General features: G+C 40.4%; 1 protein-coding gene across 2 annotated transcripts in view; it reads left to right on the forward strand.

The window, feature by feature from the left end:
- The window catches only part of tacc3 (transforming, acidic coiled-coil containing protein 3), a 54,076-nt gene that overhangs the window by 13,297 nt on the left and 13,723 nt on the right, over positions 1-27,056 (forward strand). For both annotated transcript variants that reach the window (XM_060828737.1, XM_060828745.1), the window contains exons 4-12: positions 1,662-1,723; positions 2,886-3,999; positions 8,524-8,578; positions 12,924-13,131; positions 17,358-17,416; positions 22,574-22,692; positions 24,609-24,672; positions 24,822-24,971; positions 26,877-26,953. In XM_060828737.1, coding sequence (XP_060684720.1) covers positions 1,662-1,723; positions 2,886-3,999; positions 8,524-8,578; positions 12,924-13,131; positions 17,358-17,416; positions 22,574-22,692; positions 24,609-24,672; positions 24,822-24,971; positions 26,877-26,953 — 1,908 coding nt within the window. The remainder of the gene's footprint in view (positions 1-1,661; positions 1,724-2,885; positions 4,000-8,523; positions 8,579-12,923; positions 13,132-17,357; positions 17,417-22,573; positions 22,693-24,608; positions 24,673-24,821; positions 24,972-26,876; positions 26,954-27,056) is intronic.

Consider the following 27,056-nt stretch of genomic DNA (forward strand, 5'->3'; position numbering starts at 1 on the left):
TCAAATTAAGGCAAAATGAATATTTGTTTTTGTCAGCCCTGACTTGCTATAATCTGCCTCAAGTTTTTGGATTGAACTTCTGGCTGGGGAGCAGCTGGATTAGTGAGGCTGTATCAAGCTTATGTCTCTTTATATTGCACATAGCATTTCTTCCTCAGAATGAAGAACATTTTCCTTTTCTGCCCTTCCATGTCACATTTCACCTTGCTTCTCATAATAGTAACGCCTAACTTTGACTCTGCGTTTGGTTGGCTAACTTACCTGTTTCCGGTCTTCTCTCACACTCTTCTTAAACAGGGGTTTTGTGTTAGTGATTTCCTGCCCTTGAGGACTTCTGTCTCCAATAATCCAGTGATCTTGAAAGATCACCACTACCATCACAATCTTCTCAGCTATCTCCTTCAGACCTCTGGGGTGTAGTCTCTGTCATAGATTTACAGCACAGAAACAGACCCCTTGGTCCAACCCTGTCCATGCCGACCAGATATCCCAACCCAATCTAGTCCAACCTGCCAGCACCTGGCCCATATCCCTCCAAACCCTTCCTATTCATATACCCATCCAGATGCCTACATCCTGTCCCTCCGGATTCCCTCCAACAATTTTCCCACCACTGACATCTGGTTCACTGGTCTATAGTTCCCTGGCTTTTCCTTACCACTTTTCTTAAATAGTGGCACCACATTACCCAATGTCCAGTCTTTTGGCACATCCCTATGACTATCGATGATACAAATGCCTCTGCGAGAGGCCCAGCAATCACTTCCCTAGCTTCCCAGAGTTCTGGGGTACATTTGATCGGGTCCTGGGGATTATCCACTTTGATATTTCACGATATCCAGCACTTCCTCCTGTGTAATATGGCTGTTTTTCAAGATGCCACCATCTATTTCCCTGCATTCTATATCTTCTAAGTCCTTTTGCACAGTAAACACTGATGCAAAATACTTATTAGTATCTTCTCCATCTCCTGCAGCTCCACAAAGTCTGCCTTGCTGATCTCTCCCTAGTTACCCACTTGTCCTTTGATGTATTTGGAAAAATCCTTTGGGTTCTCCTTAACTCTATTTGCCAAAGCTATCTCATGTCCCCTTTTTTGCCCTCCTAATTTCCCTCTTAAGTATACTCCTACTGCCTTGGTTTAGTTGATTTTATCCACTGTTCACTGTCCCCAGCACCATCTCCTTAGGGATGGCCAGTACCATCACCTCTGCCCTCCATTGCGATTCTGGCATGCTGCTAGTGTCTTCCCCTGTGAAAACTGATTCAGTTTTTCTGCCTCTTTGTTCTGTACTATTTCAGCTTCACATTGACAGTGGTCCGATGTCATCTGTTGCTTTTTCATTTTCGTTTATTTAAAAATATTCTCGGGATACTTTTTATTCCAATTAACATGAAGATGCCAGTGTTTGGCTGGGCTGGACAAAATCAGTCACATGACACCTGATTGTTCAAAGGTATATTTAAAATAAGTTTTCAGGGTGCTGCCTCTTTGTCAGGTGAAGTGTAATCCAATTAGTTGCCCTGTCACTACTCTTTTGTGGTAGTTATTTATTTGTTTCTGGTCCCTTTTGCTCTTTGAATATTCAGTAACTTGAGATTCTGTTGTTACTTTGTATCTGGCATCAGAAGTTTTGTTAAACATTCTGTTCCCATTACAGACGCACAAATTGTGGAGGTGCATCTGACTCTCCAGAGTCTGATCTGCAAGCGGAAAACACAAGTAAGCAAGCACTCATTTAAACTGGTTTAACTGACATTGAGTTAAATCTAAATACTTAATTGAAGAGTATACCAATTCTAATGTTTACTGTGTTCAAAATTTTAAAGAAAAAAAGCCATGCTTAAAATGGGGTATTTACAATGTGGAAACTAACTTGAGTGCAGAACAATTACTGACATTTCTTTGTGTGAAGTTAAAAGAAACAAATCAGTAGTTCCTGATGCTTTTAGTGCTCAGTTACCAATTACTACATTAACATTGTTATGGAAATATGGCAATTATTTACTGGAATACAGTGCATATGAGAAGCAATATTGAACAAATTTCTCTAAGTTCACCAATCCTGTGGTGCCTCTCCTGTATTCAAGAAGGATTGGAAGTTCAGGCCAGTTCCTCTACATTTTCCAGTTTCCTTTGTGCCATCTTTGTATGCATCCAATCTGTTTTTGGGATTATCAAGTTATTTAATATAAATCAACCTGTTTAGAGTTGCTATGACCCACCTCTGGAGCAGGTGGGACTTGAAGATGGATCTCTTGGTCCACGGGTCAGATTATGACCACTGCATCACAAGCAGGTTTTTAAAATTATAACCAGTCTTTCACATCTACTTTTAAATTTGATTTCCTTGTTTTAAATGCTTGCCCCTTTTTGCACTATTTTCTCTATAAAATGAGAAGTCCTTATTTCACACCATTCCTATCACTACCATGTATAGATCAGTCATGGCATCCCTAATCTGACTTAATCTTGTGTTTTAAATTATCCTTTTATTCTGTTTATGGTAAACGTCTCATCCTGTTCAGTCCTGATGTCATTCACTGTTTAACCTTCTTTGCTTCACATGTTCACTTGATTGGTTTGTCAGTTGTCAGCCTTCCTCTTGGTTTTCTTTCTTCCTCTTCTCCCTCTGAAGTGCTCTAACTTTTTGGTTGCCTTATTCATTTCCTCCATAGGCATGTGTTTTCCTGACAGTACCATTTTAACACTTCCTACAACATACTGATTTGCTATTTAAAACTGCTTTTACTCTTTTAATATTTAAAAAAAAAATTAGGTTTTGGGTATAAGGTTTATTTTTAAGACTTCACTTTTAGGTTTTAATGAAATTTTATGTACAGCATGATTGTGGCTGATTCTCAATATTTTTTGCTATTGTCAGACACTAAACAGTCAACTGCTGATATTGACCTTGGCAATGAAGAGCATACTTCATCCAAAGGAACCTACACTCTTGATTTTGATATGCTTGATGTGATCAACCCTTTTATTGGTGTGTCAAAAATCCTGAACTCCCCAGCAAAGAAATTGACTGGCACAGAGCCAGTTAATCTGGAACAACATGCTAACATTTCTTCAACTAATGATCAGACTGTGCCTAACAACATTGAACAGCTGTCAAAAGCCACTCTCTGCAACAGCAATGCCAACAATGGTAGAAATGAATCAGCAGATACCCCTTTGCAGGTGGAAAGTCAAAGTAACAGCACGGAACAGGATTACGGAATGCTCATGTCACAGACCTTGTGTAACTTTGAGGAGGATGGTCTTGAGAAGATCAGTCCTAGCATAAGTCAGCAAAAAGTACAAGTTTCACAACTTCCCTTAAAAGAGTCTCTCAATCTTGATCATAATACTGATTCTATGACCCCATTCCAAGTGGCAGATCCAGGTCTACCATTTGAGCAGAATCAGCCTTCTCTACTTGGAGAAGATGTTGACCTGGTGCAACCAGTGCAATTGGAGGTTGAAGGCCAGGAACTGCCACCAAAAAAGTTGGGTGAGAGAATAGGTCTAGCTCAAAATAAAAGGGTTTGCAGCAAATCTGAGAAGCAGTCTAAGGAAGCTACAAAGCTGGATGAGAAAAATGATCCTGATGATGCCTTTGTCCCAAAGATGGAGTATAACATTGAATGGGATAAATTGGATGACCCAAATTTTAATCCCTTTGGTGGAGGTTTTAAAATTGTTAATTCTCCCAGTCTGACTAAAGCACCAGTAGCTCATTCTGATTTACCTTGTGAAAAAAATCCAGTTCAAAATTTTGAGTCGACTGCAAAGGAAATGAGTGAGGTTCTGAGGCACAGTGAAAGTTCTCAAAGTTCAGCTGAGCTACCAGTAGACAAATCTGATGGACTATCTGTAACAGATGATACAATAGAAAATGTGGAGCCACTTGGAAAAGAAATGGAAGTGGCACAGAAGCCAATAAGCTTTGCTCAGACAATCAACAGTAATGAAGCTACTACTCAGCCACTCAAGCAATCATCCAAAAAGTGAGTAGATAATCACTTTTGTCAACAATCGCTAAGGCATTTTGTAAATGTGCTTTTTTTTCACTTTTGTCTCTCTTGGGTCTAGGTCACCTTTTTTCTTTTTGAAAGATCCAATATTAGATCATTGTTGACAATGCTTGCATTTACTTCCATTCTTTGTTACCTTGGGACCAGAATAGTTGCTGTGATTTTGAAAAACTACCTACCTCCCTCCAGTTGAGGCAGTGTCCTAACCAAGAAAAAGGATTAGGCCTTTGCTGTTCTTTTGAGCCTTCCCTGCCTTTCAATGAATCATGTGGCTGATCTGATTATAGCCTTTTAGTCCACTTCTTTACCCAGTCCCATAATCTTTGATTTCCCCACTGAGTTAAAAATCTGTCCAGCTCTGCCTTTATTTAATGACCTGATCTCTTGCTCACAGGGAAAGGAATTCCATAGGTCAATAGCCTTAAGTTCCATTTTAAATGGGAGATACCTTTCTAAAACTGTATCTCTAATTCCAGATAAATTATGCAATCTAATTTGTAGAGCTGTGCTTTTTTCAGTTTCTCTCATTTGTAGCCACTGAAACAGCTTTACAGTCCATGTAGGACCCTTTACTGGACTACCTGTTTGGCCAAGCCAGTTCTGTATTTCACCTTGGGAGAATTATGGCATGTTTTTTAGCCCCCCTCAGTTTTATAAATCTTATTATTTCTTTTCTAAATTCCAGTGAGCAGAGGTTTAAACTTTCTTCAAAACAATCCCTTTAAATAACTAGTGTCAGGAGTCCAAAAATGTTCAAGGAGTTCTCGATGCAGTCTCTAGAATGCCCCATAGAATTGTGGCAAGACTTCATCTTTTCATAGTTAATCACTATTTCAAAAATGACAACTTTCCATTGGCGCTCTTTTATAATTACATAATGTATAAGAGGTTAAAATGCAGACTTAAGGACACCCCTGTACTGCAATTGTCTATTTATTTACATGTGCTTTCAAACCAGACAAACTTATTTTTCTCAATGTTAATTTCAACTGTCAAATTTTTGCCCACTTGCTCAACCATATCCCTTTGCAGATTTTATTGTCCTTTCAACTTTCCTTCCATACTCTACCAAATTTGATCACTGCTCAGTTGGTCCCTTCTTTCAAGTGACTAACTGATTGTAAATAGTGAAGGGCTTTACCCTGAGCCTTATGGCATTTAACTCTTGCAATTTGCTAGCCTGAATGGCCAACTTATTTTGAATGTTTGTTTGTTTTTGGTTAGCTATTCTATTTTTTTGTTACTTTTAACACCATGCACTCTGCTTTTGTACAACAGCCTTTCACTTCATATAGCACTGCCTTTTAATCTGTGTTTTTGGAAATCCAAAAGTGCTGGTTACCCTTTTTTTATCCACACTGGTTATTGCATCCTCCATTTTGACTAATTTGCAACCCATTTTCTCACTATTGGGAGATGTATATAAATAAGAATTGGGAGCAGGAGTAGCCCATTCAAATCCTTGAGTCTAGTCTGCCATTCAATAAAACCATGGTTAGTAGGAATATGTTTTTAAATTTGCATTATTCCTTATCCCATAGCCTTTCACCTTTTTTTGTTTTAACAAGAGTCAGACCACTTGTTAAAAACTAAGGACTCCGCTTTCACACTTAGTGTTCCAAAGATTGAGCTTAAATTTCACCTTGATTTAAGTGAGTGATTCCTCATTCTATATTCTTCCATAAGAGGAAACATTCTTTTCTTCATCTACCCTGTCACCTCTTGTCTTAAACTCTCAGTGGATGCAAGTACAGCCTGACCACCACCACAACAGCACCCCACCCATCCATCCCAGGTCTTAGTAAATCTTTGAACTGCTTTCAATGCCGTTTTATCCATCCTTTTTAAGTGTGATGACTAATACTGCGCCAGATGCAGTTTCACCACTTCCTGGTAAAACTGAAGCATAACCTTGTATTCCATTCCTGTCATTACAGATGAAAAACATTCCATTGGCATTTCTAAAGGCTTGCCATGCCTTTTTGTACTAACTCTGCAATTCATATGCCGGAATCTCACTTCACTAATCTACTTTATTTTAGTGGTGGCTCAGTGGTTACCTCTGCCTCCATGCCAGGGACCTGGGTTTGATTCTAGCCTCTGGTGATTGTGGGTGCTCCATGCTCAGGTCTCCTTCCACAATCTAAAGATGTGCAAGTTCGGTGAATTGTCCATTGCGTTCAGGAATGTATGGGTTAGGTGCATTGGTCAGGGTAAATGTAGAATAATAGGGTAGGGGAATGGGTCTGGGTGGGTGAGTCGGTGTGGATTTGTTGGGCCAAATGGCCTGTTTCCAGACTAGGGATTCTATTCTATAGTTCAATGTAGATTTTTTTTGATTTTTGTCTAGCTTCCTGTAGTGATTTCAACACTTGCAATGACATGTCAGACTAACTAGCTTGTAATTTCCTGATTTAACACATTTTCTGAAAAGATATATACTTGCAGCTTGATCATAGCACATCTGAGAAAATTGCAACTAACACCCCGTTGCAGCTATCTTAAGACTCTCGGATGCGGGCTTTCAGATTAATGCTTTTAGGTTTTAGTGCCAATATCTTTCATGGTTCTTTTCCTCTTGCATGTTCAATTCATTTTTGTTTTGGCCCTGATTTTTCTAAATCCGGCTGGTTTTATGATCTCTTTGCAGAAACATAATAATTATGGTGCAGATGATGGCTATTTGGCCTATGAGTTTGCATTGGCTCTATTATTGTTTGCCTGTATCCTTTTCAGCCAACCCACCACCCTGATTTGGACTGCATTGCCATTAGTGTTGCAGGATCAAACTTTTGTCTTGAACTTAATTGCACTGTGGTTCTACTCAGTCTTGAGGAGTATAGCAAGTGCACCACGACCACCCACCAAGTGCAGTTAGGAATAGTCATAAATGCTGGATAGCCATCAACAGTCCTCCCATGAATGAGTTAAAACTTACAGCAATAATTGTGTATCTTTCTTCCAAGCCCTGGTTGTTTCTTGACTTATGATAAAATGTGTACAGGGCTTTTAAACTAGTCCATCAGTGGTTTTGTTGAGGGGGGACAAAGCTCCCATTTTAAGTTCAATGACTCTTCTGACCTTTTTTGTTCTCAGAATCAGTTTCCATCAAAACTGATTCTGTATTTGATCCTCTGTCCAAGGTTACTTTCTCTCAACTGATTTCTTAGTTTAAGCTTGCTACCCACTTCTGAAATATGCCCATTCTAAAATATTATGCCTGAACAGTGTACATTTTTCAACCATGCCTCTAATAGTCATTACACTCCACAACTACCAGTCACTGGCCCAACATTAACTATTTTATCTCCGTACTTTGATTTGAACTTGACTAACCAAATGCTTCAGAACCCTGAAGTGTCTATCCCTGGACTGCATTATATTTACACTCCATTGGAATTTTCCATGTTGTAAAGCCTTTTGATTTGAGATATGAAGATCAATGTGTCGTTTGACTTGAGATTTATTTAAGCTTGCCAATTATGTCTGGGCTTAGTTTACCAAATTTGGCCTAGCCTGTAGGTTTGCATCAATGCTCAGTTTTTCTTAATTGCTCTTGGAAGTGGGTATAAATTACCTTGTGCATGGATTTAAGATAAACCATTTTCGTGGTGAGAACTGATTTGTGGAACTTTGAGTCAGGTTGTAAAAGAAACTAAGACAGTTGTATTTTTGATTGGATTTGGGTTGCAAATGTACAAGAACAAACTCGAAAACAGTCAGTTTGTCATGGAATAAAATTCCTGGAGATAGATACCAAACAAAACTACCATCAGATTGAAAGTTCTGGAAAGCTCCTCTAACCTCTTATTTGCTCTTGGAAGGCAACTGTTGACTTTCCAAGGTGCCCAGAGTCTGAAAATGAGTGATCAGACTTCTGCTACTAATACAAATTAAAATTTAAAAAAAGGATGTTTTAAATGAGCTGCAGAAATGATTGTATATTCTGAAGTTAGAAGCCCTTTCTACTTGCTGTTTTACCAAACTTGAGTTTAGCCTAAAATGCAGTATCAGCTTAAACTATGGGGAAAGAATCAATTATCCTGATTTTTAAGATGGCCGATGTTTCTGGTAGCATATGGGTTATACCTCAACTTGTCTGCCTTGCCTGTTTGCAAATGTGAATGAATATTTTGTCTTTCACGAGGGTGGGCTTTGTTTTTGTTCCTTTGGCATTTCAGGATGTTTTTCTGCTTTTTAGAGTCCTATTCCTTAATCCTTGGATAAGTCATTGGAAACTGTTCCAGAGCAAAGATTTGTGGCCGTGGCCATGCTTGATGAGAATACTTTTTTGAATGGCTTTGTGCACCTGCTATTTGTTGCTTATGGTCCATTCATGTGTTTGAAGTTGCAAATAAACTATTGTAATTTCTTCTTCCCATTGTTGTCATTCTAGACATGGAAGTTTGTCCATTGTTAAACCTCATTTTGCTTTGACAGTCTATTTGAATAGATTTGACTGATCAAAAATAATTGTGCTGATCTTAATATTCGCAGAAACACTTGTAAAGTTAAACCAATGATGGAAGTCTCTGCAATTCCCTGTGAACAGGTGGGTCTGAATTTCCAAGTATTTGCTGGTCTGATAAGGATTGTCTACAATCTAGTAGAGTGCTACTTGGATCACAGACTTCCACTATTGCTATTGTATCTGACTTGAAGGAAGGTATTCATTTGTATTTCAAGCAAATCTTGTTGGATTGACAATATGAAGATGGGAATGCTGTAAAAGAATGTATGCTGAGTAGGTAAAATGGCCCAAACAATGGGCTGAATAGCATCCTGTACCATAACTTCTGATTTGTGTAGTTGGGTTGGCCTGAAAACTGAAGGGGGGTGCCGATATCTTGGTGGCCAGGTTTGCTAATGCTACAAGGGAGGATTTAAGCTAGGTTGGCAGGTGTGGGATCCTCAACAGCAGGGAGGCAAGTGCAAGGCTGGAGGGAGATCCAGTAATCAGTAAAGTGAAGCAACTAGTCAGGCTGGAACATAACAGGAAGCAAGGAATGCCTGCTGGAATAAATTGCGTTTATTTCAATGCAAGAAAGCTGACCAGTAAGGCTGAACTCTGGGTGTGGATTGGTATGTGAGAGTGCGATCTCAAACATTGCAAACGTAGTTAAGGGAGGGTTAGGACTGGCAGCCTCATGTGCATTTTTTGATTTGAGGTGAGTAGTAATCAGTTGAAATAATTTGAAGGGTCATCCAGTGAGGCTTTGTGGGAGGAGTGAAGAAATAAGGGGACAGTGATGTTAGGGTTGTACTATAGGAGACACTGAACTGTAGCTGCTGGAGATCAGAGTCTAATTGCAGCGCTGGAAAAGCGTAGCTAGTCAGGCAGCATCTGGGGAGCAGGGGAGTAGATGTTTCAAGCATAAGCTGTTCATCAGGAATCAATGGGGATTAGAGGAGCAAACATTGCAGGGAGTTTGGAGACTTGCAGAATTTAATTTTCCTAATATAACCTGGGACTGTGAACATTTAAGGGCTTAGATGGGGTGGAAGTTAAGTGTGTTCAGGAAAGTTTCCTCTAGTATAGAGGGCCCTACTTAGGGGCAAAACTAGACCTCCTGTTATGAAATAGGGCAGGACAAGTGAGGTGACAGTGGAGGTGTGACTTGGGGACCAGTGACTATAGACCTATTAATTTTAAAATAGTTATGCAGAGGGACAAGACTGATCAGTTCAAGTTCTAAACTGTGGAAAGACAAATTTTGATGGAATTAGACAGGGGTTGTTTGAAGTAGTTTGTTTCCAGGCAAAAGGACTTCTGGCAGGCAGGAGGCCTTTAAAAGTGATAGCTAGAGTTTAACGTCTGCTTGTTCCTGTGAGGGTGAAGGGCATGGTTGGCAAGAATAACTAACTCTGGTAAGAGATTTTGAGCCTTTGACCAGAAAAAAGGAGGATGCATGGCTAAGGTACCAGCAGCTGGACCAAGGGAATCCCTGGAGGTATACAAGGGATACAGGAGTTTACTGAAAGAAATCAGGAGGGTGAAAAAAGGGGCATGAGACTGTCTTGGCTGAGAGGATTAGGGTGAATCCAAAGAGATTTTTTAAGTGTATTTCAGGAAAAAGAATAACTAGTGAGAATAGGATCCCTTAAGGGCCAAAGTAGATATGTGCAGAATTTCAGCCAATAAATGAGATCCTCAATGAATATTTCTCCTGTGTTCATTGTGGCGAAAGACACGAAGACTTTGGAACTTAATTTACTGGTGATATCTTGGACAGTACATATCACAGCAGAGGAGGTGTTCAATGTATTAGAATGTATGAAAGTGGATAAATCTCATGGTCCTGACCAGCAAAGCCAAGAACACTGCAAAAGGCTAGAGAAGAAATTACAGGGGCACTGGCTGATATTTTGCATCATTAGCCACAGGTGAGGTCCTAGAAGGCTAAAGGTAGTGAATGTTGTGCCATTATTCAAGGGCTGCTCAAAAAAACTGAACTAATACCAGTAGGCATAACATCTGTGGTAGATTAAGATTGAGAGATAAATGCATTTGCAAAGAAAGGGTTGGATTAGGAGTAATCAGCATGACTGAGTGGGAGACCATGCCCCTCAAATTTGAGTTCTTTGAAGTGACCAGAAATGTTGACAAGGGTAGGGTGGTAGATGTAGTCAATATGGATTTCAGTAAGGTCTTTCAGGTTCCAATGGTGGTCTGCTGTGGAAGGTAAGATCACATAGAATCTAGTATGAGCTGGCAAATTGGATACACAGTTGGCCTGATGGTTGGAAACAGAAGTTAATGGTTAAAGGATGCTTGTTGGACTGGAGGCTTGTGGGTTGTGGAGTGCCTTGGGTCTGTGGGCCTGTTACTGTTATCTGTATCAGTGATTTGTATGACAATGTACAGGTATGATTGGTACGTTTGCAGATGACTTAAAATAGATGATTAACCTTTCTCACTATCCACTTTATCAAAAATTGCAGCAGGACTTTATCAGCTGGGGAAGTGGACTGAGAAAGCAAATGGAATTTAATATAGATAAGTGAGGTTTTGCTTTTTTTTTGAAAGTCAAATCAAGGTAGGCATTTCATGGTGAATGGCCTTGAGTGCATTGGAACAGAATGACATTGGAGGTCAAGTTCATAGTTCTCTGTGGAGTCACCGGTAAACATGGCAATGAAGGCTTCTGGCACACTTGCCTTCAGTCAGGGCATTGAATATTGAAGTTATACAGGATTTTGGTGAGGCTGCACTTGGGTATTCAGTTTTGATCACCTTGCTGTGGGAAGGATGTTATTAAACTGTAAAGTGTGGAAGAAACCTACAAGGATGTTGCCTGGACTTGAGGGTCTGAGCCATAGGGGAAAGTTGAACAAGCTAGGACTTTTTCTTTAGAGTGTAGGAGACTGGAGGTGGATGTTATGGAAGTGTATACGATCATGAGATGCATGGATAAGGTGAATGCATTCAGGCACTTTCCACAGTTGAGGAATTGAGGAGTAGAGGGTTTAAGGTTGAGGGGAAGGAATAAAGAATCCAAAGGACCAACATTTCTAAGCATATGGAATGAGCTGCCAGCAGAAGTGGTTGAGATGGGTATACTAAAAACCTTTCAAAAATCATTTGGACAAATACATCAGTTTAGAAGGATATGGGCCAAGTGCAGGGAAATGTGGTTCATGTGGAAGGACGTTGATTGGCATGGACTAGTTTGGGCCAAAGGACCTATCTCCATACTGTAGGACTCTGACCTGTAACAGAAAGTTGATTCTGTAAATGATTCCAATGGACTGTACTGCAGCAGGATCTAGGTGTCCTTCTGCATAAAGTCAGCATGTAGATACAAAGTGTAAGACAAATAGAATGCATGCCTTATAACAAGGGAGTTAGAGCAAAGGAAGTGCTATTGCTCCCTTGAAATTCAACGATATTACCTTTGCTGAAATCCCTATTAGTCACATCCTGGGGGTGTTACCACTAACCAGAAACTGAATTGGACTAGTCATAAATACTATCTCTGCAGCAGCAGGTCAGGGGCTAGCAGTCTTGGAGCAAGTGACAGCCTGTCCACTAACCTTGACTGAATGTAGCTCCATCAACAAGCCTAATGCCATTCCAAGTCAAAGCATTGCAATTAGGAAGATTCAACATTTGTTACCTCCACTCTTTCAGCAGTGTACCATCTACAGCATGCATTGCAGTACCATGAGCTCATTTTAACAGCATCTTCCTATCTGTAACTCCCAAATAAACAAGGCTAACAGGTGCATAGAAATGTCACTGCTTGAACATATTCCTCCAATTTCGCCCTCCTTTCTGGCTCTGAACCATATTACTTCCATTCACTGCTGAATCAAAATCTTGGAACTCCAGAACAGCTGCAGATGTCCTCACCTCCAAAGACTTCCTGTTCAAGAAGATAGCTCCCAGTTGCATTGCAATTAGATAGACAATAACTTTGGATGAGCCAGCGACCGCCACATCCTTGAATTTATTTTAGTAAGTAATTGAGTGTAGTTCACAATTGTGATCTCCAGCACTGACGTGCGCACTCCCCAGAAATCAGCCTTGGTAACCATGTGTCTACAACTGTTTCCTATGACTTTTTAATACCTCACAGGAAATTATTAAATTTTCTTTTTCTCTTTTAAAAAGTGATCAAGTTTTAAAATTGCTTAATTCTTGAATTTAAAAGACTCTAGTTGGACTACAACAGTGCCATATAACTTCATTTTGATTTTGTCATGTGTATTTTGCAGTAATGATAAAATATAGTTAAGCTTTTGTTTGTCTCAAAGGCATCATTTTGAATAATTTGAGAAGTGGGGAACTTTGGGGAAAGACAGATATAGCTCTGAATCCATCAGTGCATCATGAAACTATATGTGGTAGCTGAAGATTTCCAATTATGACCTGACAAATGTATTCACTCTCTTAGGATCCCATCTCTTCACCTGAAGTTGAAAATATTGAGATGAGGCTGCCACTCAATTTTGAGCGAATAATTGCTGATGGCAGAGTACCATCAACAATGACTGATGCAGAAATACTGGATGGTATTGACTTCGGCTTCTCTGTGCCAGGATCCTCCACATTCCGTAATGTTATTGAAAGTGAAACTGAAGAATTCAGGCCTGCTGACCAAAGTAAGATTGCTACCTTGTCAGTCAAGGAATAAATCAAGCCTACTGTTTCCTTTTATCCAAGTCTGTCTCTTGACTCCTGCTTAAATTCTTTCACTTCAGCAGTAATTGAGCATTTATATCTGCAATCCAGCTGTCCAGTATTTGTTTTCTGTTCATATCAGACATGATTTTTGCCTTAAGACCAGTGGAAGATGGTACTAACCTAAGGTAGTAGTTCTAATTTGTGCATGAATATTAACATTCATTCAGAAAATGAATGTGAAACAAGGAGAATTAAATTCTTAGTGACAAACTTCAAAACCTGTCATGTCATAGTTTGGACTTGTAACATTGTGGTTGGTTTTGCTTGATTGTCATGTAATACTCCACTGCAAAGAAATAACCCTCTCTGTTTAAATATGACTGATTTCAAGCCCCTGCAAATACTTTAGAGCTAGGTTTTCCCCAAAAAAAGTTCTTTTTAAAATTTGAATTTTGTCACATACTCACATGACTACAGTCACAAGTTTACAAGTCACCCCTTTAGCTCCATCTGAGGTGAGTTTTGAGAAGATTTGTAACTGAGGTTGAGGTTCTGGATGTAGGTTTGCTTGCTGAGCTGAAAGGTTCATTTCCAGATGTTTTGTGTCCATACTAGGTAACATCTTCAGTGGGCTTCTGGGCAAAGCACTGCTTTCCATTTATGTTTGTATTTCTTTGGGTTGGTGATGTAATTTCTCTTCTTGGGGGTGGTATTTGGGGTCTAACTGTTCTTGTTGACAGAATTCTGGTTGGAATACCCTGCTTCTAGGAATTCTCATGCGTGTCTTTGGCTTGTCCTAAGATGGATATATTGTCCCAGTCAAAGTGGTGTCCTTCCTCATATGTAAGGATACTAGTGAGAGGGTCATGTCGTTTTGTGGCTGGTTGATGTTCATGTGGCTAGTTTTCTGCCTGTTTGTTCAATGTAGTTTGTGACCTTTCTGTCACTTTTTTTGTAAATGACATTAGCTTTGCCTGTTGTCTATATAAGGTCTTTCAAGTCTATTAGCTGCTGTTTGTGTTGGTGGGCTTGTGGGCTAACATGATGCCTTGGTAAACAGGCAGAAAACTAACCACCAGGACACATGAACATCAACTAGGCCCAAAACGGTGTGACCCTCTCACTTGTATCCTTAAATATGAGAAAGGACAACACATCCATCCTCGGACAAGCCAAACAGACATGCACGAGAATTCCTAGAAGCATGGCATTCCAACCAGAACTCTATCAACAAATTCATTGACTTGGATCCCATCTACCACCCCTGAGAAAAAGAAACAAAAAAATGACATCACCAATTCAAAGAAATGCAAACTCATAAATAGAAAGCAGGAGTTATCAGCAGTGCTTTGCACAGAGGCCCACTGACAATGTTACTTAGTATGGTGACAAAATGTCTGGAAATGAACCTTCCGGCTCAGCGAGTAAACTTCCATCTGAGGTAGCAAGGCACCTAGCTATAGATTGGGTGGGCAGAGAAATTAGAAAAATGTTCAGCAATAAATGAAAATAAAGAAACGTGATCAGGATAACAATCTTTCCAAACCAGACTATTAAGCTTCAGAGACCAGGAGTCCCAATTACATGCTGGGGCCCAGAGTCCAAGGCCACACTGGCTTTCCTCCTGGACATCACTGGCCATGAATGGGAGGGGAATGAGGAGTGCAGAAGAAATCGATTGAGTGGGCAAGATCCAACTCAGAAGTTCTAATCTATCACTTCGAACAGTCTAATACTGTTCTCTTCATAATAATTTGTGTTTGTAAATTATGAACTTAGTGAGGTTTTTGGTTGAGCAGGGATTTGTTTTATAGATTAGACATTGCTCCTTAAAGCACCCTTTTTCTTTTCCACCAATTGATTTTCTGCACAAGAACAGAGTTTCTAAATGCCAGTTAGGCCATGTCCACTAGGTATTTACATAAAGACTAAATGGAGCCATACAGTTGTTGGAACTCAATCCAGATATTGCTGCCTCATGACCCCTAAATTTTGCTTTGTGACTGACAGCTTTGTGTGACAGTGGCTTGGTGGTTAGCATTGCCTTCCGACACCAGGGACGCTGGTTCAATTCCACCTTCAGATGACTGCAAACTCCATAAAGGCATTCCAAGTCTACGTGACTTGCTTCCAGGTGCTCCAGTTTCCTCCCACAGTCCAAACATGTGCAAATAAGGTAGATTCGGCAATACGGCCAGGGATGTACAGGTTAGGTGTGCGAACCATGGGGAAATGCAGATAGGTCTGGGTGGGATGCTCTTAAAAGGGTCAGTGTGGGCTTGTAGACCAAATGGCCTGTTTCCCACTAAGTATTCTATTCCAAGCTCCTAAGATTACTGTCATTACACGATAACATCTGGTGACTGTCAATCATTCCCTTCTTCTCGTCTTCCCTGGGAAATCTTTGCCTTCTCTTGTTGCAAGTTCCATCTCTGACCATTGTGCTGGCTGCCATCAACATTTAGTACAAAAGTACTGTGGATACGGAGTAAAATTTAACTCAAAAGGTACTGGAGTGATTGTGTAGGTCTGGCAGCATCAGGGAATTTTAGGTCCATGTTTCTTCTGACTGATAATGACATGAGAATCACTTTGTAGGTAACAGGGAAGGCTTTTTCCTCTTCTAATTGGAGTAATTGTTCTTGTTTCATAACTGTGTCCAGAGCTTTTTGGCTAAACAGATGGCTGCCTTTGGTCAGGTATGAAAAATGGCATTCATAATTCAGTTGTGCAAATCTGGCATAAAAACATGTCACTAGAGAATCTTGGCAAAGCTGACAGCATCTGTGTAGAGAAGCAAGTTGGCATTTGGGCCCAATGATTCTTATGAACAGTCCCATTGGGCATCAGTTTTGAACTGTCACCAAGAACTCTGCCTTCTCCCTAAAGATGCTGCCAGGCCTGACGAGTTCCACCAGCATTTTGTTTTTGTTTGCTCATCTCTTGGAGAATCTGTGGTTCTGCTATAATGTGACAACTGTTCCTCTGCAACTTCACCCTATGGAAAACCACTCTATAGAAAATTGCATTGTGGAAGATCATTACTGAGCAGTTACTGCAATTATCAATTAGAAAATTAATGCTATCCAAACAGTGTCCACAATTGTGTTTATAGCCAATTCATGCTATTGAAATAGATGTTATAGCAGAATGACTTTTTCAGCTGCTTCAGGGAGTGGTTTGGAAATGACAGCAACTTCAAAACAGAAAATCATCCATTGGTCTCGAGCCAAAACCAAATGAGGATTTGAAATGAACATCTTTGTTACTAGTCGAGAGCATAAGTAGATACTGAACAAAAATTTGTAATGCAGATTTAACATGCCCAATTTGAAGTGAGAATTGGACAAGTCAAGAAAGTGGACCACAGGCTTTTTGTTGTGAATAGTTTGGAAATAGGTTTTTCAAACATTTGGCTCAAAGCTCTTTCCATTTTAATGATTGCATTTTTTTTGTCTGTCAGCACATAGTTAACTTCTCTGTGCTTGTGCATTCCTCCTGTGTCCCATTTTTTGATTTGATCTAGAGCAAAAATCTCCAGCTGAATTGAAGCCCATCTTATTGCATCTGGTCCTCTAATGTTGTAGTATGCTTTGTCTTGTGCTTTGATTCAAATGCCTTAAAGGGAATCCATTTTAGTTAACCTAATATTAGTGATGCAAATTTAATAATGACTTAGATTTGCTGAGGGGTTAAGGAATGGTAACTATTACCTAGATATTAATGTCCCAGCTTGGAAATTAATCTTTTTGGGTATGAGACAAGCAATCTTAATTGGATAAAGACATAAAGTTGAATGCCAAATGAAAAGGCTTCATGCACTCTCTACAAATATTTTGAAGTAAAGACTTGAAATTTGTAGAATGTGTCCATGTAGTATAGGTGTGAATTTTTAAGCTTATGTTGCAGAATTGGGCATGAATGTTTGGTTATTTTAAGAATGGAGACTTTTTTGATTGGCAAGTCAAACAATTAGTGTTTATCTACTCTGGTTCCACAATATCACTTCCTTCACAGTTCTTGAAGTTTGAGAAACTTGGTTGGCTATTTCAGTTGATTGGATCAACAATCATACATGAATTGGCTTCTATGATGACCTGACACCATGTTTTTGGTTTGACTAATATATGCACTGAACTTAAACTCTTCATGTTTGGTAATGATTGAATTTGTATCTTCAGCTGTTTTAGTTTTTTGTTTACAGTTCCAGCTTTTAATGATCCTATAGAAATTGATTACCTGGAGCAGTTTGGCCACTCTTCAGTAAGTATGGAAACTGGTTCAGTAATTTACTCTGACCTGTTTGTTTTCATTAATTTCAAATGTTGGAATTCACTAATTACTGAGTAATAGAGATACAGCATGAAAACAGACCCTTTGGTCCAACTTTCTATGCTGAGCACATATCCTAAATTAATCTTGTCCCATTTGCCAGCATTTGGCCCATATCTCTAATCCCTTCCTGTTCGTATACCAATCCAGATGCCTTTTTTAAAATGCTGTAATTGTACTAGCTGCTTCCACTTCCTGTGGCTGCTCATTTCATACGCTCTCCACTCTCTGGAAAAAATTGCCCCTTAGATACCTTTTTTAAATCTTTCCTCACTTGTGTTAAACCAATGCCCTCTAGTTTTGGACCTGGACTATTTACCCTATCCATGCCCTTCATGATTTTATAAACCTCTATAGGGTCACCTCTCAGCATCTAATGCTATAGGGAAAATAGATCATAGACCAATAAAGCGCAGAACAGGCCCTTTAGCCCTCAATGTCGTGCCAATCTGTGAACCATTATAAGCTTGTCCCCCTACACTATCCCATCATCCATGTGCTTATCATAGAATTGTTTAAATCTCCCTAATGTGACTGAGTTAACTACATTGGCAGGTAGGGCATTCCATGCCCTTACCACTGAGTAAAGAACCTGCCTCTGACATCTTGAATCTATCACCCCTCAATTTGTAGTTATATCCCCTCGTACAAGCTGATGTCGTCATCCTAGGAAAAAGACTTTCACTGTCTACCGAATCTGATCTTGTATGTCTCTATCAAATCCCCTCTTAGCCTGCTTTCCAATGAGAACAGACCCAAGTGTCTTAGCCTTTCCTTGTAAGACCTTCCCTCCAGACCAGGCAACATCCTGATAAATCTCCTCTGTACACATTCCAATGCTTCCACATCCTTCCTGTAATGGGATGACCAGAACTGTACACAATATTCCAAGTGCAGCCACACTAGTGCTTTGTATAGTTGCAGCATGACATTACGGCTGGGGAACCCAATCCCTCTACCAATGAAACCTAACACGCCATATGCCTCCTTAACAGCACTATCAACCTGGGTGATGGCTTTCAGGGATCAATGTACATGGACTCCAAGATCCCTCTGCACATCCCCACTACCAAGAACCTTTCCATCAACCCAGTACTCTGCCTTTCTGTTATTCCCAAAGTGTACCACCTCCCATTTAGCTGCATTGAGCTCCATTTGCCACTTCTCAGCCCAATTCTGCAGTTTATCTAAGTCTCCCTGCAAACTGAAACATTCTTCCAAACTATCCACTACTCTGACATTAGTGTCCTTTGCAAACTTACTAATCCATCCACCTATATCTGCATCTAAGTCATTTATAACAATGACAAAGCAGTGGTCCCAAAACAGATCCTTGTGGCACACCACTAGCAACCGCACTCCAGGTTAAATATTTTCCATCAACCACCACTTGCTGCTACCTTACAGAAAGCCAGTTTCTAATCCAAACTGCTAAATCACCCTCCATTCCATGCCTCTGCATTTTCTCCAGCAGCTTACCATGTGGAACTTAGCAAAGGCTTTACCGAAGTCCATGTATACCACGTCAACTGCCTTACCCTCATCTAGTGCTTGGTAACCTTCTCAAAGCTCATTGAGGTTTGAAACACGACCTGCCCTTGATGAAACCATAAGACATAGGAGTGGAAGTAAGGCCATTCGGCCCATCGAGTCCACTCCGCCATTCAATCATGGCTGGGCATTTCAACTCCACTTACCCGCATTCTCCCCGTAGCCCTTAATTCCTCATGACATCAAGAAACCATGTTGACTATCTGAATTCAATTTGTTGCTTGCTAGATGATAAATCCTATCTCTCATACTCCTTTCCTACAACAGAAGTAAGGCTCACTGGTCTATAATTACCTATGAGAAACTCGTCTCTACGGAGTTTCTTGAACAAGGGCACAATATTTGCAATCCTCCAGTCCTGGTATTAAACCTGTAGACAATGACTACTCAAATATCAAAGCCAAAGGCTCTGCTCTCTCCTCCCTAGCTTCCCAGAGAATCCTCCGATAAATCCCATCCAGCCCAGGGGACTTGTCTAATTTCACTCCTTCTAGAATTGATAACACCTGTTCATACCTAACCTCGATCCTTTCTAGTCTAATATCTCGTACCTCATTCTTCTCCTTACAATATTCTCCTTTTCCTGAGTGAAAACAGATGGGAAATGTTTGTTTAGCACTTCTGATCTCCACAGGGTCCACACTACTTCCCACTTCTATCTTTGACCCTAATCTTACCCTAGTCATCCTCGTATTCCTCACATACCCATAGAAAGCTTTAGGGTTCTCCTTTATTCTAATCGCTAAAGACTGCTCATGTCCCCTCCCTGCTCTTTATTCCCTCTTTAAATCCCTTCCAAGCTAACCTATCTCTGTCACCTCATCTGAACCATCCCATCTCAATGTCACAAGCCTCCCTCTTCCGCTTAACCAGAATGTCTTTAGTAAACCATGGTTCCCTTACTTTATTGCTTTCTCCCTGCCTGACAGGGACATGCCTATCAAGGACACACAATATCTGTTCCTGAAACCAGCTCCACATTTCGATTATTTCCCCATCCCCTGCATTCTGTTACTCCAATCTATCCCATTCATTATTAAGTACCAGATCCAGTGTTGCAGACAGCCTGTTCTATAGTCTATTAACAACACCGCATACTCAAACTACTGTACCTGTACCTCAACACTGGCTGAGTTTCCTCATTTCCCCCCCACCCCCCCCACCTTGTCTCAGTCGGTTCCCTCAACTCAGCACCGCCCTCCTAACCTGCAATCTTCCTAACCTCTCCGCCCCCACCCCACTCTGGCCTATCACCCTCACCTTGACCTCCTTCCACCTATCACATCTCCATCGCCCCTCCCCCAAGTCCCTCCTCCCTACCTTTTATCTTAGCCTGCCTGGCACCCTCTCACCCTTCCTGATGAAGGGCTTATGCCCGAAACGTCGAATTTCCTATTCCTTGGATGCTGCCTGACCTGCTGTGCTTTAACCAGCAACACATTTTCAACTGTGATCTCCAGCATCTGCAGACCTAATTTTTTACCTTATGGTATTTCCAGTCAATATTGGGGAAGATGTCCCTCAATGACCACATTCCTTTCATTCATATCCAGAATTGTTTTGCCAATCCTCTCCTCTGCCTCCCTGGAACTTTTGTGGAAGCCTATTTTTAAAAAAACTCCCAGCAATCTGACCCCTCCTTGTTTCTAACCTCTGTCCATACCACCTCAGTAGATGAGTCTGCATCAAAAGTTCTTTCAGCCACTGTAGACACACTTCAAGCCAGCTTACTGTCTGCCTGCATATTCCTATGACCATGAAATCCTGTCCATGTCCTCCTCACACTCAACTGCCTGTGCACTGCAACTGCACCAGTTTCCCACCCCCCTGCTGAGCTAGTTTAAACCCACCTGAATAGCAGTAGCAAATTTCCCACCCTGGATAATAGTACCCCTCTGATTCAAGTGAAGCATCCTGTTTGTAGAGCTTTCTCATTCTCTAGAACGAGCCCCAGTTATCCATATACCTGAAATGCTCCTTCCTGCAGCCGCATGTTCAGCTGATATATCTCCCTATTCCTCATCTTGCTATAACATGGCATGGGTAACAAACCAGAGAACTTTGTTCTAGCTCTCAGCTTCCACCCTAGCTCCCTGCAATCTTGCCTTCCATCCCCATCCCTCTTTCTACCTATGAGGTTGATACCTATGTGTACCCACAACTTGGGGCTGGTCACCCTCTCCCTTCAGGTCCTCTAAGACATGACCTGAGACCTCAGACCCTGACACACACCAACCATGAGTCACGTTCATTCCCAACAAACCTTCTATCTGACAGAGTCCCCAATGACTAATACACTCCTTCTTTTCCCCACTTCCCTACTGTGCTAGAGACCTGCAACCCAATGCATGCTGCCCCCCCCAAAAAAAAAGTATACTTGTTTCTCAAAAGGACGCCACAGGGAATCTCTGCACTGAATTTTTTCCCCCTTCTAACAGTTACCCAGCTTTCTTCGTGCCTACTACTTCCCTGTAGCTTGTCTATCATTGGCTCTGCCTCCTGAATGATCCGAAATTCATCCAGCTCTCGCTCCAGTTCCTAACACTCTCTTGGAAGAGTGAGAGTTGGGTGCACCTCCTGCAGATGTACTTGGATGGGACACTAATGGTGTCCCTCACCTCAAACATCATGCAGGAGGGACATTCCTCTGCCTGCACTGCCATCCCTACTAGTCCCCTTTCTTTGAAAATAAAAAAGCTTACCTTCCGCAAGGACCATTTCCTTCGCCAGTCGTTGGTTCGTGCCACTCTCGCCACCAATTCCCTAAGTAACTATTGATACAAATATCTCGGCAAGTAAACTTGAGCATTAAGCCAACATACTTCATTCCATGTTGGATAATAGTATAGCCAAGTGTCTTAGGTTAAAACTGCTTGTGTTAAAAATAACTTGTATACTGTATTGCTTCAGTTTAAACTTTTCTGACTACTGGAATGTACCTCTAATTCTCATTCCATGAAGCATTTATTTACTTCTCCTGATGCTCAGTTCAATTGATGCTTTGCCTCAGTTAAGTCTGTTATTTTGACTTGTGTCCACACGTGGGAAGAGATGAATGTGTGAAATTGGTGCTATGATTGCTGATGCATAATTTACCAAGTAATAATGTTGGCGAGTCCGTATAATTTGTCTTCAACCCTGGGCTTCCCATATGGATAAGTCTGCATTGTCTTGTGCTTGGCTTTTTTCAGGATGCTACTAACACATATTGCAATCTTGGAATTTAAAATTTCATCCATTCTCATTTTCTTTCCACTTACCAATTATCTATCTATCTTAATATCCCCTAATAAAAGATTGTAATTTGGTTTGAAGTCTACTTGCCTGTTATCGAACCAGTCTAACTCTAGTGAAGTGCCATACTACTCTGGACTTGCAGCATTGCCCCAAGTGTGCTGGGTGGCAGTGACATTTTGAGATCTTGTCTTGCCATGTGTGAGATATTTAGTGAGAATGCAAGCTAATTTTCATAACATGCAGACATCTAGTTTTAAAGAAATTTTAAATACTGAACTTAATGTAGTTTTCTATTTTCAGTTCCACGCCTCTGCTTTAAGAAAACAATCTCTCTACCTAAAGTTTGATCCTCTTTTAAGAGAGAGCCCTGTTCGGCACATTGAGTCCATTCCTGTTTTGGCTAATGGAACGACTAATGGGTAAATCAGTTATTTAACTTTTACGTAGCTGACAGGCGCCTGAACCAATAGAATTGTACTTCTAGAATTGTGTTCTTATGTAATTTTTTGTAAGAATCTAGTCTTGGCTTTGAATTCTGTTGAAACTTAAATGGAAGAAAATAAGTTTATCAGATTTGTTTTTGAAATTTAAGTTTGATTGACTTTCTGTAGCATGCAGTATGTCTCTCCACGATAAAATAAGTCATGCAGCATGGAAAAAAACCTTTTCTTTTTGGGACCAACTCATCCATGCTGACTAAGTTTTCTAAACTGAACTAGTCTCCCGCTCCCATACACCTTAAACCTTTTTCCTAATTCATGTATCTATCTAATATTTTTTAAACCATACCTGAACCTATCACTTCCTCAGTGGTTCATTCCACATACAAATCGCCCTTTTGTTGGAAAGTTACCCCTCAAGCCCCTTTTTAAACCTTGCTCTTCTATTAAAGCATATGATGTCTAATTTGAACTCGCACCAACCTAGGGTGAAGACCTTGGTTCTTCACCTTATCTATGCCCCCAAGATGTTATAAAACTCAAGGTTGCCCTTCAGCCTCCTATGTGCCAGCAAAAAATGTCCCAGCCCCTCCTTATAGCTTAAAATGCAATAGTCCCAGCCAAGTCTTTTCTGGACCTTCTCCAATCTAATAATATCCTTCCCATAGAACTGTACAGAATACTCCAAAAGTGGCCTACACAATGTCCTGTTCAATCACAACACTGCTCAGACCACTGAGTACAGGAGTTAGGACAATGAAGGGATGGCTGAGATCAATATGGTGGGGAAGGCAATAGGTAAATGTAGGTGGGGGGCTGATGGAGGGTGGAGTGGATAGGCGGGAAGGAAAATGGGCAGTTCAAGAGGGTGGTGCTAAATTGGAGGGTTGGATCTGGGATGATTTGGGAGGATGGAAGATGAAACTGGTGAAATCTGCATTGATATGGTGATTGGAGTGTCCCAAGGCAAAAGATGATGCATTCTTCCTCCAGTTGTCAGGTGGCTTGGATTTGGCAGTGGGTGAGTCCCAGACTTGAGTATTCTTGAAGAGCTGCTCCTAGAAGGAATAATTTCACTTCAGGATATCCCAGCTAGTCTTCTATTTCAAGGACTGTGATTTCTGCACCACATGATCATCAATGCTCAAGTGCATCTCCACTTCCTACACCTGTCATTGAAACCCACCCCTCCAACTCCAAGGATTGAATCCCCTGTCCCCCTCTCGGTAACTAATCTCTGAATGCAGTGCATTATCTTTCATTTCCACCTCCAGAGATATATCCGCTGCACCACCACCAATCCCTATCTGCATTCTGCAGAGACCATTGCCTCCACAATTCCCTCGTTAAGTCCATATCCACCCACCTTCCACTCTTGGCACCTTACCTTGCTGCCACAAGAGGTGGATCACCTATGTCCACACCTATCCTCACACCTCCATCCAAGGCCCCAATGGATGCTTCCACATTCAGCACAGGTTTTCCTGTATGTCCAAACACCTGATGTACTGTGTCTATAGCGCTCAACGTGGTCTCTGTACACTAGGGATACAGAATGTCATTTGATGTCCAGTTGAAAACTCATTAACGTTTAGTCTCCGTAGATGAGAGCAACCTAACAATACAAATATTACTTGTTTTCCTTTTACTTTGGGTTTTTTACTTGCAGGGAGGGTAAGTGACAATCCTAAATATTCAAAGTAGTCTCTACTAGGAGTGTGTGTGCATGGTCACTTGCTAATGTACTATGCCTTGATATGAAGTTGTTACTTCCTCTAATATACCTGGTTCTGAATGTAGGATCTAAGTATCTAGGAATGAGATGCTTAAATTTGTAGATTCACAAACTAAACATTTTTTCAACATTTTTTCTAAAACCACTTTTTCTTCTGCAGTTCAAGCATTGTGAATCCTGAAACCAGACCTGGTCGTCATACTGAAAATTCAGAAGAAATGGTTGTAAGTTATTTCTTGCAACGAAACCATTGTAATTTTAATATCCAAGCTCCTTATTTCATAACTGCAGGTTTTGTTAAACAGTTATGCAAAGATCTCTGGTCTAACATCTTGATCTAATTTTCTGAATCTGCTTTTTAAAAACATCTTAGGATATTAATGCTTTGGTCCCTGTGCCATCCTCTGTCAATCCAGTATCTGATTTCCCATCAGTTACTCATCCCACTGAGGATGCCATTATTGAAGTGCTCAAGTACAGCCAAAAAGACATGGATGCTGCAATTCTGGCGGTAAAGGAAGAGGTAAGTAGGAGATTCTGGTTTTTCATTATACAAGATTTAAATTTTTGCAGGTTTCCTCTTAACACTATATTTCAGTTGCTAAACAGGACAACTTTTAATGAAAAGTCATGTCTTGCATTCAGCAGGATGCCACTTCAATAATACAAATGCATAAATGTGTAGCACTTAATTTACACAAGGCCAAATATGTTGACTGGGCAGCAAATTGATTCTGGATTAAACTTGCTCCATGATGCCCTTGACACTATTTTTCCTGAGTGTGATCTCTATGAATGCATGTTTTGTTGCCTGAATGATCTCCATTTGGTTAGTATACCTCTTGGAGAAGTCAGGATGTTTTTGCAAAAGTCAGCTGTTAAAGATTCAGACTTAATTAACCTTTTGCATGGCCCACATGACCTCAATGTCCCAATGTAATGGCTTAACAAGCCACTCTGCTGTATCAAAATAATTATTGTGAACCACACTGGTTTGAGAATGTACCTCTTGAGTGAAATTTAGAATATGCAATAAATGCTGACCTTGATTAACTGTTCCAACTGCCACCCTCCCTAAATCTCCAGAATCAATATCATATTTTGTTTTGCCCCCTTTAATATTCCTACACTGCATCTTTTTAAACTTCTTCCTTTCATGGAATGTTATCAATCACTGAGACAATACTTGTTGTCTTTTATACTTGCCCTTAAGTGGCTTTATGGCTCTTTGAGGCAGTTGGTTCAAACATTGACTCCAGGTCCAAAGCAATCTGGGCTACACTGAGTATGGATGACTGCTGCCTTATTCCTCTGGGATGGGAATTTTCAGCAGTCAGCCAGTTACCATTACTGACATTTGCATTCAATTTTTTTTTACTAATTGCGTCAATTCCGACAGCTGCTGTGCTCAGATTTGAGCCCAAGGCCACAATGTTAACATGGACCTCTGGTTTACTAACTCAAATCTTGATATTACTATTACACCATTTGTCTTGAGCTTTGGAATTGTGAATCAACCTTTTAACTGGTAAGTTAATGCCATATCTTAACACTTCACTTCTCAAGCATAGTAGCTGAAGTATAGCACGAGCTTTAACTCGGTTCAAGCCTGTAATTCTCAAATTGACCACCTTCTGACCTAGTGATTAGGCCAACAGAGCCATCCATCAATTCCAAATCTTAAATTCTCTGCCAATGTCTTGTCTCTAGGCTTGGCTGCCCTGAAATTTAGAAAGTTGACTTAATTATGGATGGAGGGGAAATGACCCTGTTTTCGCTCACTGGATGTCCCCGACTATAGTGTAGTCTTAAATTAGAACCCAAAATTTTGTTAAATTAGGGAACACCTCTTGTAAAAATGGTAGGAGTTCGAAACCTAAACTAATGACAAATTTGTTTTCAAGCCTTTAATTTTTTGAACAAAGTGCTTGAGAAATTTTGAGTTTGGCAGCATCTAATATGGCAGTGATTTGATTACAGCAATCTATTTTGAGCAAAACTTAGATGCTTTCAGACCTTGTGACTTTCTCCATACTTTGCATTTGAGAATTTTGCTTTTGTGCTGATTGTTAATTAAACTGAAGTAATGAGGGATGTGAAATGGTTGTGTTGGAGATTAGCTCTGATCTCCATGTTGGAACCTTATGGAGACGAGATGACCCCAACTCTGTTCTTGCCTCATTCATGTTCTGAGTGCCTTTTTTTTCAAACTGTATCCTCCAGGATTCCTTGCCATGACACTAAAAATTGTAACCTTTTTTGAATTTTGGTATTTCTTGCTTGTCTATTTTGATAGACCACTGAATGTTTTGATACGCATTCAAGTTCACTTACTATATCAGATCAAATTCTCTGTTCAGTGCTTTTTAAACTGACTTCTGGAACTTTAGATTTGTTTTCAACAAATGAATCTTTTTTTAATCTGTAGGTTAGTCATCAAGAAGCCATGACTTTAGAATGGAAACAGAAATTTGAGGAAAGCTTTGCACAATGTGCAGAAATGAAGTAAGAAACTTTTTTGCATAAAGTTTGCTTGTAACTTTTGGACATTAGATGTTGCCTCTGTTTCCATTTTTTTAAAGCTAATGACTTTTTTGTATCTTGTCTC

The sequence above is a fragment of the Hemiscyllium ocellatum genome, chromosome 1 (assembly GCF_020745735.1).
Source record: "Hemiscyllium ocellatum isolate sHemOce1 chromosome 1, sHemOce1.pat.X.cur, whole genome shotgun sequence".
In the NCBI taxonomy this organism is placed as follows: Eukaryota; Metazoa; Chordata; class Chondrichthyes; order Orectolobiformes; family Hemiscylliidae; genus Hemiscyllium; species Hemiscyllium ocellatum.